Source organism: Echinops telfairi, unplaced genomic scaffold, assembly GCF_000313985.2.
Source record: "Echinops telfairi isolate 266 unplaced genomic scaffold, ASM31398v2 ScPeMD7_7458;HRSCAF=8496, whole genome shotgun sequence".
Lineage (NCBI taxonomy): Eukaryota > Metazoa > Chordata > Mammalia > Afrosoricida > Tenrecidae > Echinops > Echinops telfairi.
The window spans coordinates 45038456-45058593 of record NW_022111358.1 but is presented as its reverse complement, the minus strand read 5'-3'; the positions used below and the strand labels follow the sequence as shown (position 1 = coordinate 45058593).

General features: G+C 48.3%; 1 protein-coding gene across 1 annotated transcript; it reads left to right on the top strand.

Moving 5' to 3' along the window:
* The first annotated feature begins 18693 nt into the window (after positions 1–18693).
* On the top strand, positions 18694–19531 carry LOC101640195 (histone H2A.V-like). Its single transcript, XM_045299774.1, has 2 exons — positions 18694–18973; positions 19146–19531. The coding sequence occupies exons 1-2, from the start codon at positions 18780–18782 to the stop codon at positions 19336–19338; spliced, it is 387 nt and encodes a 128-aa protein (XP_045155709.1). The 5' UTR covers positions 18694–18779; the 3' UTR covers positions 19339–19531.
* Positions 19532–20138: the final 607 nt, after the last annotated feature.

The window sequence follows — 20138 nt, the reverse complement described above, 5'->3', positions numbered from 1 at the left end:
AACACAGATAAGCATCTTCCTGGTGTTCTCCGCTTTCGGTCAAGATCCATCTGGCAGCAGCAGCGATATCCCTTGTTCTACGTCCACTTCTGAATCCAGCCTGAACCTCTGGCCACTCCCTGTCAACGGACTACCACGACCATTGTTGGATGATCTTCAGTAAAATTTTACCTGCATGTGATATCAATGATATTTTCTGTAACTTTAACGTTCTGTTGGGTCCCCTTTATTTAGAATGTGTGCAAACATGGTCTCTTCTAGTCAGTTGGTCAAGTAGCTGTCCTCCAATTTCTTGACTTCCAGTGTGTTGTAAGCTGGCTGAAACATTTCGATTGATAAACCATCTATTCCTGGAGTCTTGTTTTAGGATAATGCTTTCGCTGTAGCCTGAACTTCTTCCATCGGTGCCACTGGTTCTTGATCATGTGCTACCTCTTGACATCGTTAATGTTGATCAATTCTGTTTGGAACAGTGACTCTGTATTCTTTCCATCTTCTTTGGATCCTGCCTACACCATCACTCAATAGTTTGCCCATAGACCCTTTCAATTTTATAACTCTAGGCTTGAATTTTTTTCTTGAGTTATTTCTGTTTCAGATACGCTGAGTGTGTTGTCTTTTTAGGTTTTCTAACTCGAGGTCTTTGCACAGTTCATTCTAATATTTGACAGTCTTCTTGAGCCACCCTTCAAAATTTCCTTTGACTGCTGTTCTCAAAAATGGGATCTTTCTTCCATTTGATTTGTAAGGGAGTTGGCTGCTGGAATTCTCCTCATGTGAGTGTGCTGTGCACACCGAAGGCTTGCTGTTTCTCTCTCTCTCTCTCTCTCTCTCTCTCGCTCGCTCTCGCTCTCGCTCTCTCTCGACGTGTCTCCCCAGGATGACCCCAAATGACTGTGCTGACAGCACTCCTCCACGCCTTGTCCCCAACTCAGGGGCCAGTGTTCCCCACAAAATCAACTCCTGCTAAATCGGAAGACGGTGACGTTTTTTGTCTACTTATGAAGGGCCGGTGCCTTCTCAGTATCTATGGAGAAGAGGGATTTTTTTCCTTCTGTGACATCCTTCCGATCTTCAAAGTAGAAGGGCATCGGCACAGGGTGAGACAGTACTTCGGGGAGCCCTGCTGATAGCTTCACCCCCAAGATTTCAGGCGCAGCATCTCCACAAAACTGGGTACTGCTTCTAGGGAGGAAGAAGTGATTCAGGAGAGAAAGAAAAACCAACCCAGGGGACGTCAGACCCTGGAGACAGAGCAGAGGGAGACAGGGTGCTGTGCACAGGGCCAAAGGGTCCCTGCTCAGGCAGAGAGGGCAACACCAGGCAGTGACAGAACAGCACCATGGACAGTGCGGGAGGGGTGGGGGTCAGGGCTGGGACACAGGGACCAAAGGACATCTTGTTGAAGGGGGGCTGGGGTCTGACGTTGATTTACTAATCACCGAACACATCCGTTTGTGTGTGTGCTTATTAAAAGATCATTTTATTGGGGGCTCTTACAACTCTTATCACAACCCATACATCAATTGTATCAGGCATATTTGTACACATGTTGCCCTCATTCTTTTCTTGACACTTGCTTTCTCTTGAGCCCTTGGCATCAGCTCCTCTTCCCACCCCTTGTGACTCCTTGATAAATTATTAATATTTCATATATCACATAGACCACTGTCTCCCTTCCCCCACAATTTCTATTGTCCAGCCCCCTGGAGGGGATGTGTGTGGTTATGTGTCGATCCTTGTGATCGGTTCCCACTTCCTCCCTTCCGCTCCCCACTTTTCCCCTCCCCTTCTCATATCACTGTTCCCATTCCTGTTCCTGGATTCCATGTGGCGTGAGCTCTTGTCTCTCATCTGTGCTTGTGCACATGCACCGGTCCAGTCCAGAGTGAGGCAGCACTGGGGGGATGACAGCGGGGGTGAGGAAGCCTCAGGAACCAGAGGAATATTGTGTTTCATCCCATGGTGTGCTGTGTCCCATTGTCCACAGATGGACTTTGGGTCTTTGCTCTGCTCCTCCTCATTCTGAACAATATGGGGGTTTTGGTTCACACGTCAGTTTTAATAGCTTGTGTTCTCCTTTCTCAAGAAAACCACCCATTCACCAGGGTGTGAGAGTCTATTTGTGGAGAATTTCTGTGTAGATTCTTCGACTTTTCTTTGTCATCGTGGTTAGTTTCCCTTCCATTTGCGGGGTTTTGCTTTTCTCCCTTTTCCGCTATTGTCTCGGCGGTGGGTTTGGGATTGCTAGTAGATTATACCAGGTCATCTCCCGGGTGGTGTGGTTTCGGAGGGGTTAGAAGAAAAGCGAACACTGGCAGTGTGAGGACCGGCAGTCTCAGAAACCCTACGTAGCCTCAGAATGGACCCCATGGAAGTGTGACGCCTACGAAAGTCCAGGAAGCCATAGATTAGCTTCCTTGAAAATGAAGGCTACTCCTCGGCACTCTGTGATGCTCACCTTCCCGACACGATCACAGAAGACAAATGGGTGCATAAGCAAATGTGGTGAAGAAAGCTGATGGTGCTCAGCTATCAAAAGATATAGCATCTGGGTCTTAAAGGCTTGAAGGTAAAGAAGCAGCCATCGAGCTGAGAAGCAACGAAGCCCACATGGAGGAAGCACCGCAGCCTGTGTGATCAGGAGGTGTCAATTGGATCAGGTATCAGGCATCAAAGACCCAGAACAAAAAATTATATCATTATGAGTGAGAGAGAGTGCAGAGTGGAGACCCAAAGCCCATCTGTAGACAATTGGACATCCCCTTACAGAAGGGTCGCGGGAAGGAGATGAGCCAGTCAGGGTGCAGTATGGCGCCGACGAAAACTACAACTTTCCTCTAGTTCTTTAATGCTTTCTCCCTCCAACTATCATGACCCTAAACCTACCTTAAAAATCTTGCTAGACCAGAGCATGTACAGGGGTACAGATAAGAGCTGGAAACACAGGGAATCCAGGACAGATAAACCCCTCAGGACCAATATTGAGAGTGGTCATACCAGGTGGGTAAAGGGAAGGTGGGGGGAGAAAAGGGAAACTGATCACAATGATCTACTTATAACCCCCTCCCAGGGGCATGGACAACAGAAAAGTGGGTGAAGGGAGACATCGATCAGTTTAAGACATGACAAAATAATAATTTACAAATTATTAAGGTTCATGAGGGCAGGGGAAAAATGAGCAGATACCAAGGGCTCAAGTAGAAAGAAAATGTTTTGAAAATGATGATGGCAACAAATGTACAAATGTGCTTGACACATGGTTGGATGGATGGATTGTGATAAGAACTGTACGAGCCCCTGATAAATGATTGATAAAAAAATAAAAATAAAAGGAAGGCTTCAAATGTTGAGTGAACTAGAGGCGGTTCCTGGTGAAGTGAAGGCCATTTCCCGTCCACCTTCCCTGATGGGGGCCATTGCTCTGTGTGCCACACCTGTGGGTCCAACTCCGCCTCTGTCTGCTGAGGGTTCTTGCCTGGGACACTGTGTGTGAGCGGGGAGACAGCCTTTCAGGCTGAGCCGTTTGGGAAACTACGAAAAGCTCTGGGTGTGAGTGTATGTGTGTGTTTCTGTGTGTGTGTACATGCTTCTGCAAGCCACTAGAGGTGTCAATACAAATCAACCCACAGCTGTAGCCAGGACAAAGAATCCGGCACCTGCAGCCCCACACGGCATGCGAGACCCTGAACGGCCAGAGGACCTGGGAGAGGCCGAACTCCCGGCAGACCGCCCAGAGCCCGCGCACGCGCCAGAACGACCCGGGCCAGGGGAGAGGCAGAGACGATCCGGGCCAGGAGGCAGGCAGAGGGCAGCAGGAAGGAGACGCAGGGCGACAGCAACAGGAAGCAGACAGGAGCCTCCAGGAAGGGGCAGAAGGGAAGAGCAGCGCACGCAGAGCAAAGGGGGACCGGAGGACACGCAGAGGGACGAAGCGCCAGGACAGACCCGGGGCCACGAAGCACCAACACCGACCAGGGGACAAGGCGGAACCACCCCGGCCAGGTCAAGACTCCGGACCGCGGACGGGGCCCAAAACCGCCGCGGCCACGAAGGGGCACAAGACGAGGGCGCGCACTGAGGACGAGAAGAAAAACACACACAATGACAAAGACGAGAAAAAAACAGACAATGACAAAAAATGGGACAAAAGAGCGAAGACGAGAACATCAAAGAACAACGGGAAGACGGGACGAGCAACCACCAAGGACAAGACCGCCAAACTCACCATCACAGACAACCCCACCAAGCTCACCGTCAAAGACAAACGCACGAACCGCACCGGGAACCACCAAACACCGTACGGAGATGGAAGACAGGCCAAACCCACGGGACAGGGAAGAGTGTCGGAGCCCACAGGCCAGCCCCTCCCCCACAGGACCCCAAGAGAGCCCCGACCAAACACAAGCACCACAGCTGCCGCAGCAAGCGCAAGAAACACAGCGAAAGCGGGGCGGGTCAGAGACTGGGGGAAAGCGGGGGGGGGGGGGGGGGGGGAAAAGATACACACAGAGACAGAGAAAGAAAAAAAAAAAACACAAACACAAAAACACACAGACACACCCCGACCCCAAACACACTCTGACCGGCCCGGACACCCCACCCCCGCTGAGAGGCGGAGAGACCAGGACCCCAGGCGGAGCCCCAAGGAACAAGACCTCAGGCAGACCCCCCAACAAGCAAACAGCACACAACCCAGGAGACCCACCACCAGAGCACAAACCAGGATGCCCAACCCCAAACCCAACACTGTGACCGAACAACTCCAGCACAACCAAGCCACCCAACTACCCCCCAAACCCCAAACCACCCCCCCCCCCCACAAACTCCACAACACCCCCCCCCCCCACCACCCACCAAAGCCCCCCCTCCCAGACTGCCCACAAAAGGCCGCCCTCAAAGACCTGCTCAAAACTGAGGCCCGCAAGGGCCCACCCACACCAAAGGCGGACAAGGCGCAACCGACACCAACCGGCCAGAAGGCACAGCTCAACCCTGACGGCCCCCCGCCACAGCACCACCGCCACGCGCCCCAACCACAGAACCCCCCCCCCCCGCCCTAACAGCAGAAAAGCCCTCCCCCACCCGCCAAGCACCAAACAGCCCGACCATCCAGCACCAACCCAGCACACCGACTAAGAAGCCACAAGATCGACAAAAGCCAGAAAAGCCAGAAAAGGGAGACAAAACAAAAGAGGGGCCCAAAGCCGCAGAAAGAAAGAAGCCCCAAGCAGCCGCAGAAAGAAAAACTACCGAAGCAGAGACAGCAACCAGACAAATGACCTCACAGAGCACTCCCGACAAACAGAACGCGCGCCGAAAGCCGCACATGCAAAAGAGAGGCGCAGACCCCCACCACCAAAAAACAGGGGCAGCCCCCCAGAACCGAACAGAAGGCAGGAGGGCTGAGAGCCCAGAAGAGACCAGCAGGGCCACGTGGACACAGGACACGACCACGAGGCCCTCAACACGCGACACGACAGAGCTACCCGCGAAAAGACGCAGGGCGGAGCGGGCGGGGAAGAGAAGGGACCCGGACGGGGCACCAGGACCCAAGGACCAAACCTGGGCAACAGGAGCCAGCAAGAACAGCTGCCCACCCCCAGCCGCCCCGAAGAGACCCCCCCACCCACCGCCGCCCGGCACATGCCGCAACAGGCTCCGCTCCACCCAACCAGCCGCACTGCACAGTGCGACAAACAACCAGGGCACTGGACAGAGAGCACCAGCAGCGGACCGATCCTGAGACCCACAGGGCGACCTCCAACCACAACCAAACCCAAAAACAACCCTAACAACAACACCCACAAAGACACAAAACAACACAATGCAACATCAAGCACTCCCCCCCACCCAAAGGCCCACACACCCAGCCACACCAACCCGGACAAACCCACCAAGAGAAAAGCCCCAAGGCAACATGACCCAGAAGCAAGCACCCAGAAACCGGGCCTTCTCCACGGCCAGTGGTCCAGACAAGGGCGGGACCCACACACTGGTGGCTGGAACTCTGGGCTCCCCCAACCCCAGCCCAGGTTGGAGGCCCCAGTGTGGGCATCCCAGGCCGGGAGGCTGTGTGTCCCTGGGCTTGGAGAAGGTGGAGCGGGTGGAAGGAGGTGGCCTGAGGGAGAGCTGGTGGGGCCCCACAGGCCCTGATGGGGTTTCACAGGCGTGTTTTCCTGTGCTCCTCACGGCCACCTGCCCCATGACTGTCCTCTCTCGACAGACAGGTAAACCGAGGCTAGGTGATGGTGCACAGTTACAGGAGGGAGGGCTGGGCTTCCAACTCAGGGTCTGTGCCCCTGAGGTGTAAGCACGTCCCTCTAAACGGCTGCTGCTGTTGGTGATGGTCACTGGGCTGCGTCCTCCCGAGGTGTCCCCTGTTCACACACCAAGTGCACTGAGTTTAGCACGGTCTCCAAGGTCATGACCTCCCAGAAGGAAACCACCAGCACTGTGTCCAAGGTGCCTTTGGGTGGGTTCAAACCTCCAACCTCCCAGCAGGTCGTTGAACATGTCACCATGTTGATCAGCAGGACATCCGTCTCCACTCCTGATTCGGGAAGTTTCCATGGAGAATCTGAGCTAAATCTGCAGCCCCTCCCCCTGACGAGGACTGTGGCGATACATCATTTCTGGCATCCCCCGCGGCCCAAAGCCCTTTATGGTAGGCAGGGCTGACTAGGGAAACTAGTGCAGAGACGTTCATGTATGGGTGAGAGAGAGCTTTGTACATCCAGAAAACATCCCAGCCCAGGCCAGATCAATTCCATGGATACGATATTACCCCATATGTCTGATACTAGTCCATAAATCCCTCTTTAGACTCGTGCAACACATGCAATGGCACCGAATGCAGGAAGATCACAGGCCAGTAGGTGGAAAGTCTTGTGGATCCAGTGGTGGTGGAAACATCTCAGCACTGGTGTGGGTCTCCACCTGGACCCTTCAGCTCTCTGAGTATCTCCCCCCACAGGAAGGTCAACCAGAGAATGAGGCCATCGCAGGGTTCTGCAAGTCTCTGCGTGGCTTGTCAACAGGAACACGAAGGCAGAGAGGATGGCCCACGGCCAGGGAGGAAGAAAGGAAGTTCCCAGAACCCTTGTGTGGCAGTTACACAATTCCATGTCAACTTGATGAAAGAGTGAAGGGGTGGAGTCTGGCCTGTCAATCAGATCACAGCCTGATGATCCCTCCTTGTGGGCGTGGCCTTCTCATGAGGATTCTGGGAATTTTGTCTCTCTTGAATCTGCCATCAGAAGAGGAGGGCCTCTCTCTCTCTCTCTCTCCTTCACATTCCTGTTGACAAGCCAAATGGAGCCATGTTGATGGCAGCCAGAGCCGTGGAGATTCGTCCAGTGCCATTGGATCTACAAGACTATCCATCCACCGCCCTGTGATCTTCCTGCATCCAGCATCACTGCATGTGCTGTGTGAGTCTGAAGGGGAGTTCATGGGCTAATATTGGACTTATGGGGTAAGATCAAACTTAGGGACTTGATCCAGACTGGGCTGGGATGTTTTATTGATGCATAATTACTTCTTGATATAAACTTCTCTCTTACACATATGAATGTCTCCGGATTTGTTTCTCCAGTCTACCTGGTCTAACACACCTCATGAGAAGGCCACGCCCACAAGAGGGCATCACCAGGCTGTGACCTGATTGACAGGCTAGGCTCCACCTCTGTACCTATTTACCAAGTTGACATGAAATGATGTCACTACCACACCTTTTCACAGGCTCCCTGCCAACCAGGAGGCACCATCTCAACACCAACTCACTGCTATTAAGTCAATGCCAATTCATAGCCACCCTAAAGGGTAGACAGGGTAGCACTGACCCTGAGGATTCCTAAGAGGGTAACTCTTTATGGGAATTGAAAACCCATATTTTTCCTGTAGAACAGCTGGTGGTTTTGAACTGCCGCCTTTGAGGTTTGCAGCTCAGTGCTTCACGACGACTCTTCTACTCCTTCCTGGCTTACAATCTTAACATCAGATGACATGAAATTCAGACCCCAAGCACAATGCTGCCAGGAACTCATCTCGGAGGTCTTCTCATGCAAGAGAAGCGAGATATTATGGGCCCCGAACCCTGTACAGTTGAGGGGGGGCAGCCTTAATAAAAATATTAGAAAATAATGGAAACGAACTAGGTAGGAAGGAAGGGACTCCAGGAAGTAATGAAGCTTACACTTCATGGAACGAATCAATAAATGAACGTAAACACCAGAGCGGTTCCCATGGAGTTGCTTCTCATTTGTTGGGTCACCCCGTGGAACAGAGCAGACCTGCTATCCAGCGTTCTCTTGGCTGCCATCTTTACAGATTTAGATTGGAGGTCTGTCCTTCATGGTCCACTTGGTGATTTGAACCACCAACCTTGAGACTGGTAGATCGTTGTGCACCAGGTGTGCCACCCAGAGACCCCTATGTTTCATTCACTTCCCAGTTAATCGCCACTGCTCACTTGAGTGTGAAATGCAATGTCTGTAACAAGAAGGGGTTGGGGTGTCTTGTTAAGAACAAAGAGCTGTGATAGGTACAATCCTCGTGTAAGAGAATAGTGTGCAGTTTTGAACAAAGAGCAAAACTCTTTTCCTACCCACTGAAGTGGGAGCCTTCTGAGATGGATCGTTATCATGAAAAACCAGGATGCAGACTAGAAAAGCGAGGCTCAGCGAGCCATTTAGTAGCCTCACCATTTATCTCTCCATCCTTCCATTAATCCCACGTGTGTTTATCGGCCAGGTTGGCACAATAAACCTTAACGATCTCAATATCCTAACCACAAAGTCAGCAGTTTGAAACCACCAGTGGCTCCAAGAGAGAACGATGAGACTGTCTACTCCCATAAGGAGTGATAGTCTTGGAAACCCACATGGCTAGTTCTACTTTGTCCTGCAGGGTTGCTGTGAGTGGACGTCCACTCTGCGACAGTGAGTTTAGTTTGGGATCCATCTATAAATCTGAAATAAGATGAAGGTGGGGGAAGGATGATTGTATGTAAGGCTTGTTATAACTTGAAAAGATCCTAAGTCGGGGCTACCTGTAGTATGTACAGTCTACCCGCTTTTGCGTGGGAAAGGGAGAAACTGATGTATAGGTGGTGCATTTGTCTTTATATAAAGTCTCTGGGTGATGCAATTTCCACTCTAATCATCCGGGTCCTACTGAGTGCTAGGTCTCTGCAGGTATTGGGGTACAGTAGCGAAGATGGAGGCCCTATTTGAATCCCTGGGCCTTCCTTCTGATAATCCTCACAGTCAGGCTCTGCCACGTCGCCAGTCTTGTTAAGGGTCAGGGAAAACAGTTCTTTGAATTGGGATGCTCTGCCCATGGTCCCTCTTGGGTTTAGCCTTAATGTGAACTATTGCGAACCCAGGAACTGGACTGATGGATGGGTGAAGAGAAAGCTTAGGGACCCCCCCTGGAGAAGGTAGCTCACCATCTGTCCCTGTGTCCCCACAGGTCTCTGCTCAGCAGTGTCCACTTCCTGCTCCTGGTCTTCCTGAAGGTGCCCCTGTTCCTGAGCATGCTCGGGGCTGTCCTCTGGGTGAACAGACCTCAGAGGACCCCTGGGGGGAGGTTAGACCAGTCAGACTATGTGAATCAGTAGCCCTGGTGCCCAGGATGCCTTGTCCAGTGATCAAGACCCTCAGCTGGAATCAAAATGTATAATCTCAGCAACGAATCTCGTGTTCTCATCCTGGATTCTATCAGAAAACGCTAACATTTTTAAAAAAGTTTTTTCATGTCATGTATCATGCAATAAAGTACCTGACAAACAAGTGTACCACTAACAAAGCATATTCCTCGGCACCTGTTTGCCCACCTCCAAGCCTGAGAAAGAGAGTGTCACCTTTCCATGTCTTCTGGGTCTAGCCTGAGAGAGGAGCCCACCTTCCTCTCTCCATGGAGAGAAGCATTGCCCACTGTTTCTGTCAATCGCCTCCTCCCCCCAGTGATCTGCTTTGCAGTTTCGACACACGCTGAGTTCTATGTTTCTGTGGCTCTCCCTCTGAGTTCTCATCTTTCCCTCATCCCTGAACCGAAGCAACACTGTTTGAAGAATGACCCAAGCCCACTGCCATGGCGTCAATTCTGACTGGCACACAGCGACACTCTAGGACAGGGTAGGACTGCCTCTTTGGGTTTCTAAGACTCTTAATCTTTACCGAAGTAGACAGCCTTATCGTTCTCCCAAGACACAGCTGGTGGGTTCAAACTGCTGACCTGGCGGGTAGCAACCCACCATGTAACCCACTCCGTCACCAGGGCTCCTTTCCTCACGACAGCTTTAATAAAAAGTATTGAATTCGGGATATCACTGGCAAGAAACACAAGTTGAGTCCTATGATGATGCCCAAAGCGCCCTTGTGATGTGGTGTAAATGGAAGGGGCTCTAACATAAGAACAATTGTGAGGGGTCGGGGGGCGGGACCGGGCGGGGTTTCCGCAGTTGAACAGAGGGTCACTGAGTTGGAACCGACTTGATGGCAACCAACAACGGCAACATCAACACCTTGAAGAGTGCAGAATTCTTCCAGGGAATGCTGTTGTTTTTGCCGTCCGGTCAGTTCGAGGGATAGCTACTCGACATGCAACAGAAAGAAGCACAGCTGGATCCTCCCAATTGTTGTTATGTCGAAACCCACTGTTGCAGCCATTGACAATCCACCCTTTAGGGTCTTCCTCTTTTTCACTGCCTGTCTTCGGGAGGGTTCTCAACCTGTGGGTCGTGACCCTTTTGGGGATCAAATGACTCTTTCACAGGGGCTGCCTGATTCATCACAGTAGCAAAATGACAGTGATGAAGTAGCAACGAAAATAATTTTATGGTTGGGGGGGTCACCACCGCATGAGGAACTGTGTGAAAGGGCTGTGGCATTAGGAAGGTTGAGAACCACTGCTCTAGAGAAACAAAATCAGTGCACTTAGGATTTTATACATATATGGATAGGTTTATATAGCAGGAGGGGATATAACAGTTAATTAGTCCACACAGCAGTTCAGGGGGCTTAGTTCAACTCACTTTAGTGCAACAGTTAAATATACTGCAGGTCCTTCAACTCACTGGGGCTGCTGGTGCAAGGTCAGGGAAGCAGACAGCTGAGTCTGCCCTCAGGCAAGACAAGCAGGGTAGGGCAGCACGGGCAGTAAGAAGGGAAGCTGAGGCATAGCAGAGGCCGGTGATGCAGAACAGGGGAGCATGGTGAAGTGGGTCCTGGAAAGCATGCAGAAGCAGGTCTCGATAGAACCTCAAGCTCTAGCGCACATGACAAGGCTACAGAATCCGTAGGTTGGCTTGGCCCACAGTAGCGCAGCACACAGGTGAGGCAAAGGACCAGCTCAGGTAGCAGAGCGCTGATCTGATCACCAGCGAGAAAGAGGGAAAGGGGCAGGCCCTAGAAAGCCATTTATATTGCCATCCTTCAATCAAACTGTGACCGGATTAAACTCCACCCATGTGCTCCTAATGGAAGCCTAGTTGGCACAATAAACCTATCACACCGCCCTTCCACTTTCCCAAGAAGGATGTCCCTCTCTTGACAGGTGCAAAATACATGAGACAAGTCTTTCCATGCTCACTTTTAAGGAGCATTCCGGCTGTACTTATTCCAACACGTTTGTTTCTTCTTCCAGTAGTTCATTGCACTTGTATTCTTTGCCAATACCACAATTAAAAGATGAGGGACTACTTAATGTTCTTAAAACCAAAACCGACCCCATTTGTTACAGGGTAGAACAACTCCTTAGGAATTTCTTGGCTGCAACCTCTATGGAAAGGGTTCACAGGGCCTCCCTCCTGCAGAGCTACTGGGTAGTTTCAACTGCCAGTCTTTAGTTAGCAGCCAATCATAAGCCTCTTGTGCCACCTGTCGGCCAGTCTTTTTTTTCTTCAAGGGAACACACTTCTATTAATGACAAACAGCAGGGAAATAGAACTCAACACAGGGATTTAGTGGGGTGCAATTCTCCTGGGGATTATGGAGAAGCACCTGAACTATTATGGAGATGTTTTTTAAGATCAGGGAAATTGCTCCCTGATATATTTATTCTATGCCCTCCAACTTGTCCACACACCCCGGCGTTTAAATGAATTGATGAAAAATTACCCTCTCGACTCACTCCCATCAAGTTGGTGCCCACTCTTAGTGAGTGACTATACGGCTCACTGCCATTCAGTCAATTCTGACTCAGAACGACCCCATCGGGCAGGGAAGACCTGCTCCCGTGGGTTTCCAAGACGGCAGCTATTTCTGGGAGTAGAAAGTCAATCTTTCTCCAGAGGAGCGGCTGGTGGTTTTGAAATAACAGGTGTTCGCTGCAAAGCTCAGGAAGCGGATTTGACAACAGTACCTTCACCTGGACGGAGTTTGCACCCTTTAGTCATAGAGATCCGATCCCCACAAACTCCCAAGCCTTATTAACCAAAGGTTCTCCAAATAGCACGATAAGTCCATTTCCTATGATTCCCACTCATAGCAACCCTGAGGGGGGAAACAAAGCCCCCCAAAACACTGAGAAATTCATCTGAATTCAGGTAGCCAGGAGCAACGGAGACAAAGGACCAGGAAGTCCACTTGAAAGGGCTGATGAGAGGCAGACGACAAACACAACCTAAAAATGACAAGCATGAGGAACGCTCTCAAGTGATTTTTTCAATTATTCTAAACAAAGCCCTTCTTCTAAAAGCTTAGGAGAGTTCGTTACACATTACACTGAGCAGCAGAAAGTGATGGTGCTCTGATAACATACACAATTATCAGAAGAAGGAAGAGATCAGCATAGCTCACTGAACTCTTATGTCACCGTCGTTCCCGAGCCATGGCGGACCACAGCTCGTTGCTGTTGTGGCTGTCAGGTGTTGCTGAGTTTGTTACAATTCATAGTGACCCCGTGTACAACGGACCAAACCACGGCCTGGTCCTGTGCCATCCTCACAATTGTTGCTATTCTGGAACCTAATGTTGCTGCCACTGTGCCATTCGATCCCCTTATCATTGGTTTTTCACTTTACGGGCAGGATAGCCTTCCAGGCACTGATCTCTTCTGATAGCGTGCCAAAGCACACGAGGTGGAGTCTCGCCGTCTTTGTTGCTGAGGGGCTCCTGTACTTCGTCGCACATGGATTTGTTCGTTCTTTGGCTGCCCATGGTACTTTCGATATTCTTCACCAGCACCGTAATCTAAATGCATAGATTCTTTAGGCTTCCTTATTCAATGTCCCCCTTTCACATGCATATGGGGCAATTGAAACTATCATGGCTTGGGTGAGGTCCGCTTTATTCTCAAAGTAACATCCTTGCTTTTCAGCACTTTAGTGTTCATAGCATGAATAGTACAGAGGTCTTGGCATGATATTTATCCAGTGCAAAGCATCCTTTGGTCTCTTGACTGCTGCTTCCATGAGCATTGATTGTGGGTCCAAGCAAGATGAAATCCATGATTTCAATCCTTTCTCCATTTATCACGATGCAATCTGTTTGTCCATTATGAAATATTTTGTTTTCTTTACAATAAGCTGCAATCCATATTGAAGGTGGCAATCCTTGATCGTCACCAGCAATTACTTCAAGTCCTCCCTAAGGCTGTATCATCTGCATATTGTAGGTTGTTAATAAGCCTTCCTCCAATCCTGATACTCACAGATACCTACAGACTTCTACTTACAGATCATAAAATCATGTCAGAAAGTCATACAGAAAAAAGCCTAAAAACTGTAATTACAGACTTCTGCCTGCACTTCCACCTGCTACCAAATTCACCCAGAGACAGGTGGTGAGTGCCCCAGTGCTGACAAACTAGTGACAGAATCACATGCCCACTCATTACCCAGATATAGTAAACCAAATGAACAACAAATCAAGGTAGAGCAGACCAACTTAGAATCAACAAATTAATTTAATAACACCGCGATGCCTTAGAAACAGCAGACAACGTCAAATTTCACACACACAACCAAACAAGGTGACTCAGCAAGTGACCAAAATAGAGGGCCAGAAAATTTTTGGAGGAATAAATGCTTTTGGAACCATTTGAGAAATTCAGATTTATACTTAGTTTCTTTCTTTTAACAGTTTTAAGAAAGAGATCACAGACATAATCAAGGAAAACACAGGAGAAAAAACTCTAGAAGAATTCAGGAAAATAATAAAAGTACAAATTAACAAAATGAATGGGAAATTGACTAATACCAAAATTGCAGAAGTAGATAACGCATTGGAAGGGCAAAAGAGTAGAATTTAATCAATGGAAGACAAAGTTAGCAGAACTGAAGACAATTCTCTAAATAGTCATCTGAAAGGATAGCATCTGGGATTTTAAAGGCTTGTCTTCAAACAAGCAGCCATATAAGTGAGGTATCAACTAAGTCCACGTGGAGGAAGCACACTAGCCTGCGTGATCCAAGGATTGTAAAGAATAAAACCCAAATCCAAAGGAGGAAGTGGTATCAGAGCTTAACTTGTGACACCTGATTTGCAGAAGGCTGTGGATGACCATGGGAACCCAAAACCCACTTGCAGAGTCCCCGTGGGGACTGATCCTCCACTGAGCTCTCAGACCATTGACCATGCTGTGAACAGTCGTGTCCTCAAACAGAGTTTACTGGAAAGTAGGTTAATGTGTGTTGGCCAGTGTAATCTAACTTTCTAAAACCCAAACAAGAGAAAGAATCATGAAAGCAGCTTGGGAAAAAAAAAAAAGCTATCTACAAAGGAAAACTAAGGAGACTGAGCTCTGATTTCTCAACAGAAACCAAACTGGCCAGAAGGCAACGAGATGATGTGGTCTTTTGGGTTTATGTCAACTTGGCTGTACCTGTCAAAAGACATGGGTGGAGTGCACCCTCTCACTCAGATCACAGCCTGAGGACATTCCCTTGGGATCATGGCCATGTGATCTCCATGAAGAGACACTGCAAAGAATTCTCTTTTTATTGTTGTGGATCCCACATCTGTTGCATCTGCTTCCCGTTCACTGAACTTGGGCTACATTTTACCATATCTCCTGTTGAACTTGGGCAAGCTCTCAGTGGCAAATTCAACAGCTGTCGGCTGTGTGCTATAACATCTGACCTTCCCGTTTGACTTTGCCTCCGCTGACCTGTGGTCTTCCAGCTTCCTGGTTCACATTTCCACTTCATCAGCCCAGTAGCTCCGTGCGTCAGGAAGGGCCTCCAGCTTAGGATCTGACCCACTGACTCAATCCAGACTGGGCTGACCACTGTGCAGCGGTGTGGTCTGCTCTCCTGATATGAATTTATTTCTTATACATATACTAGTGTCACTGGTATTGCTTCTCTAGAAAGCCCAGCCTAACACAAATGACATATATAAAACCCTGAAAGGAAAAAAAAATGCCAACCAAGAATTGTATAACCAGCAAAATTGTCCCTCAAACATGATACTGAAATTAAGACATTTCCAGATAAACAAATTTGTAAAAGCCAGACCAACTTTACAAGAAATGCTAAGGGAGTTCTTCACACAGAATCAACAATGACAAACTAAGCCTGATATTAAGACATGCTAACAACAGCACCCAGAAGTTTAGATATAAAAATATCCAAAGTAAAACAGGCCTATAAGACCAAAAACAGGGAACCAGAGACATCCATTGGTAAACAAAGACGATGATAAAGCAAACAGAGAAAGTGAATGACGTAGTTCCACAACTTTGGTTTCTCGAGAGGGTTGTGAATGTGCAGCAACAAACAAGAAAGAAAGGCCTAGAAATCCACTTCTGACCCTCGGCCTCTGAGAACGCTGTGAAGCACAATGGCCCAATCCCATGGTGCATGAGGTGACCACGAGGCAGGGCTGACTCAGGTTGTCCGCTAGCAAGTTGGACCAGGCTGGGAACTTTGCATGCAAGCTCCCCTCCTATAAGAAAGAAGCTGCGGTTGGATGGCTAGGGTCAAGACCTTCCGAACAAGCCGCCCTCCAATGAGACTCAAGGAGCGGGCAGACTGGTGGTCCACACATACTGTCTAAAAGGGGCCCAGACCACAGGGGACTCTTCTGACTTGGCGCAACCTGAAGGTGACCCTTGCCTCATTCTACATTCATTTTGCATTGTGGTCAGCTCATGAATTTAATGGTAATTGAGTTATCATTATGGGTAGAAGAAACATTACAGTCACGGAAACCCACAGGGGCAGTGCTACTCTGTCCTAAAGGTCACTCTGAGTCAGAAAAACTTTTAATATTGATTGTGGTAATGATTGTGCAATTCTTCTTAATATAATTGAACTATTGAATTGTGTAACAAGTGATTTATATGGCAAGGAAACTTTATTTAAAAAAAACAAAAACAAACAACCTATGTACTTTGTTAACAGTGCCTTCTCTTCTTCGGGAACATACTTTGCTAATAATGCTTGTGTAAGTGTGTTACTACTGTATGCTGTGTTTCAGTCTTGCTCGGGCAACCAGCTCAGCAGAGTGTGGTATCACTGCTGCACTTTCTCATGCTTTTTCCAACTGTTTTGTTGGGTTATATCATTCACATATACAATTCAATAGTTCAATCACATCGAGAAGAGTTGTGCAATGGTCACAATCTATTTTAGAACATTTTCTTCTTTCTTGTGCTCCTCATTATCAGCTCCCCATTTCCTCTCAACTTCCCTTGCCACACCCCCAAGAACCACTAATGACTTTTACTGTGAATTTAGTGTGCAGGTTTCCATCCCAGCCTTACAGCTCAACATCCACCAGTTCAAACCACTCATCGACCCTCAAAACCATCGTCTATCCCACCCACTCCCCTGATTTCCCTTTCCCCCCATGGCCCTCCGGCCTCCTTTATGTCCACGTCTATGCCCGTCTGCCTTCTAGTCCAGTGGCTCATTTCTCATTCCAAGTTTTCCCTCCCTGTGGGAAACAGAAAGATTTCTCCCAAGTCGTCTCCCCCAAATAGATGTTAGACTTAGGACACTGCTTGAAGCTAATGGTAAATGATGGTCAAGTTACCTCCCTGAAGGCAGTCAGCTGCCAGACTACTGTCTGGTCCCACCACAGGTAGGGCCCACTCCCTGCTGTTAAGGACAATGGGCTACTTCTCCCTAAAGGCTTGCAGTCATCAGTTTGGTCCCTGTAGGGTGGGTTTACACCCTACTGATACCCTTTTTCCCCAAAAGTAAGACATCCCGTGAAAATAAGACCTACTTACAGTTTTGCCTCTCGCTGAAATATAAGGCATCCCCCTGAAAATAAGACCTCCCCAAAATAAGGGTTTGGATTGTTATGATGATGTTCCAGAAGATGATGACATGACTGCCATTGAATAAATGAGTAAATGTACCATAGATTGTTGTACATGGGAATAATGGTAATAACAAGAAATTCTTGACACTGTAGGACTCACAGTTTGTCTGGTTATGCTGGTTTGTGATGTCAACTACTACCGTACTGTATACAGGTAATAAATTTTCTTTTTTGTTGTTCAACAATAAATGCATACCATATTCTTCTTCATGGAAAAATAAGACACCCCTTGAAAATAAGACCTAGAGCAACTTTGGGAGCAAAAATTAATATAAGACACTGTCTTATTTTCGGGGAAACAGGGTAATGGTTTCTATAGTGAGCCTGAGAATGGGTCAAACCTGCTCAGTGACATCCAAAGTTAGGCTGCCATCCTGAATCTAGGATCCGCCCATCTTGTCACATGTATACCTACCATCCCTCCTCTTCCTAGTGCATGTATGTCCCTAGGTTGTCCCCCTCCCATCACTGTATTACCTACAGCACAACCCTTTCCTGTGACGCATGTCTTCACCTGTAATTAGGGGACTTGCTCATCTCCAGAGAATATAAAAGCCTTGGTTAGCAATAAAAATCTCTCTCTCGCTCCCTCTCTCCACGTGGACCACCAAGTGAGGCTGAGGTGAGCATGCTACCATGAGATGTGTCTGACTCCGTTATTTCAATCTCTCCTCTATCTCTCATGCTCTCTAGACTTTACTATAATCTTTACTTATTATCGCTGTGAAACTGTGCCTACTGGACCCGTGATGATGTGTTAGGGGCTGGTCTACCCTGATACCTCCCTGCCTTGGGAACCTCCAGAGTCTGTCCCTATTGGAAGGCCCATCTTTGTCTTGGTTTTTATCCTCATAGTAGTGGTCTCATACAGTATTTGTCCTTTTACGATTGACTAACTGCGCTCGGCTTAATGATCTCCAGGTACATCCACATCATAAAGTGCTCCATGCTGTCATCATTTTTGAGGGATGCATAGTATTCCATTATGTGTGTGCCCAACATTTCCTCATCCACTCTTCTACTGATGGACCTTTGGGCTATTTCCAACTTCTTGCTCTTGGAAAGAATGCTGCCACGAGCATGGGACTACATGTGTCTGCTTGGTGTGGCATGGCTTATTCCTTGGGGAATATTCCCTGGCAGAGGTACCTGGATCCTGTGGGATTTCCTTTCCCTGTTGCTGGAGTCAACTCCATTGCTTTCCACCGTGGTGTACGTGCTTACAGACCCGTCAGCAGTGTGGAAGGAGATCCGCTCTCTCGGCACCCTCTCCAGCATTTGTTGTTTTCTGTTTTATGGCTTTTAGTTAAAAGTTTATTCAATGGGCGGCGGCGGCGGTAACAGCCGCGGACCCTTCTGTTGGTGTTGCGTTCTTGGTGGCGGCGGCTCTAGGGGTGGAGCAGGTGTGGCGTGCGCGAGCCGACTGGAGGCCGAGTCTGAGCCGCGTCCGGGCTGACCGAGTGGAAGCCGCACAGCGCGTCCGGGAGCCATGCCGAGACCATGGCTGGGGGCAAAGCTGGAAAAGACAGTGGAAAGGCCAAGGCTAAAGCAGTATCTCGTTCACAAAGAGCTGGACTACAGTTTCCAGTAGGCCATATTCACCGACACTTGAAGACTCGTACCACAAGCCACGGGAGGGTTGGTGCCACTGCCGCAGTGTATAGTGCTGCGATTTTGGAATATCTCACAGCTGAGATGTATTCAATTTGATTTCTGTGTATTCCATCTGGAGAAGTCCATGTGTTGTTGAAAAAAGGCCATATTTTTTCCCCACTCTATCCAGGACCTTCTAAGGTGACCCCATTCAGAGCAGTTGCCAGTGGTAGCCGTGCACCATCTAGTTCTTCTGGTCTCAGGGTCATGGAGGGTACTGGAGCTGGCAGGAAATGCTTCTAAGGATCTCAAAGTAAAGCGTATCACTCCTCGTCACTTGCAGCTTGCAATCCGTGGGGATGAAGAGTTGGATTCTCTCATCAAGGCTACCATAGCTGGGGGTGGTGTGATCCCTCACATCCACAAATCCCTGATTGGAAAGAAGGGACAGCAAAAAACTGCATAGAGAGTTGTTTTCGCCAGCCCTCTTCCTCCCTGTCATTGTACTGTAACGGACAGAGAAATAATGGGGATATGCAGAATTTTTAAGAGTTAAATGGAAAAGCATAGACAATTACTGTAGACATGATAAAAGAAACATTTGTATGTTCTTAGATTTCAAAGTTTGATAAAAGTATCTTTTCATGTGGCAAAAATTATGTGTTGATTGGCTAGGTTTCTCCTTTGTATTTTATACCAAAAAATTGATAAAACCATTTTTTACAAAATATTAAAAAAAAAAAAGTTTATTCAAATGTTAAGTCCTGTACTTGATGTTCCAATAATGCAGAATAATCCTCAGTGCTCAGAAAAAGCAAGAATGTCTGCTATTACTACTTCTACTCAAAGTAATCTGGAGACAGGAGTGTTTGAAAAATCTAAATATTAAGCAACACTTCCAAATCGAATAAAGAAAGACAAAACTCAAATTTAAACAAAAAGGGAATGAGGGAGTTTTCTGAGGTGACCACAGATGTGAAGTCAAACCATATCCTTTTTTTTTTTTAATATGGAAAAAAGGAAATGTTTGGTAAATATTAATGAGTGATACTAAGCCAAATGAATGGGGAGATCAAACTAGACTGAGTTAGTTTATTGTGCCAACCTGGCCGATAAACACAATGTGGGGTTCATTGAAAGGCAGAGGGATAAATGGGCTCGGTGAGCCTCGCCTTTCTAGTTCTTGGGTCTCTTGCTTTGTGATGGTCAGACCAGGGTGCAGCTGCCTTAGCAGTTCCCTGCTTCAGCTGACAAGGCTCACTTCCT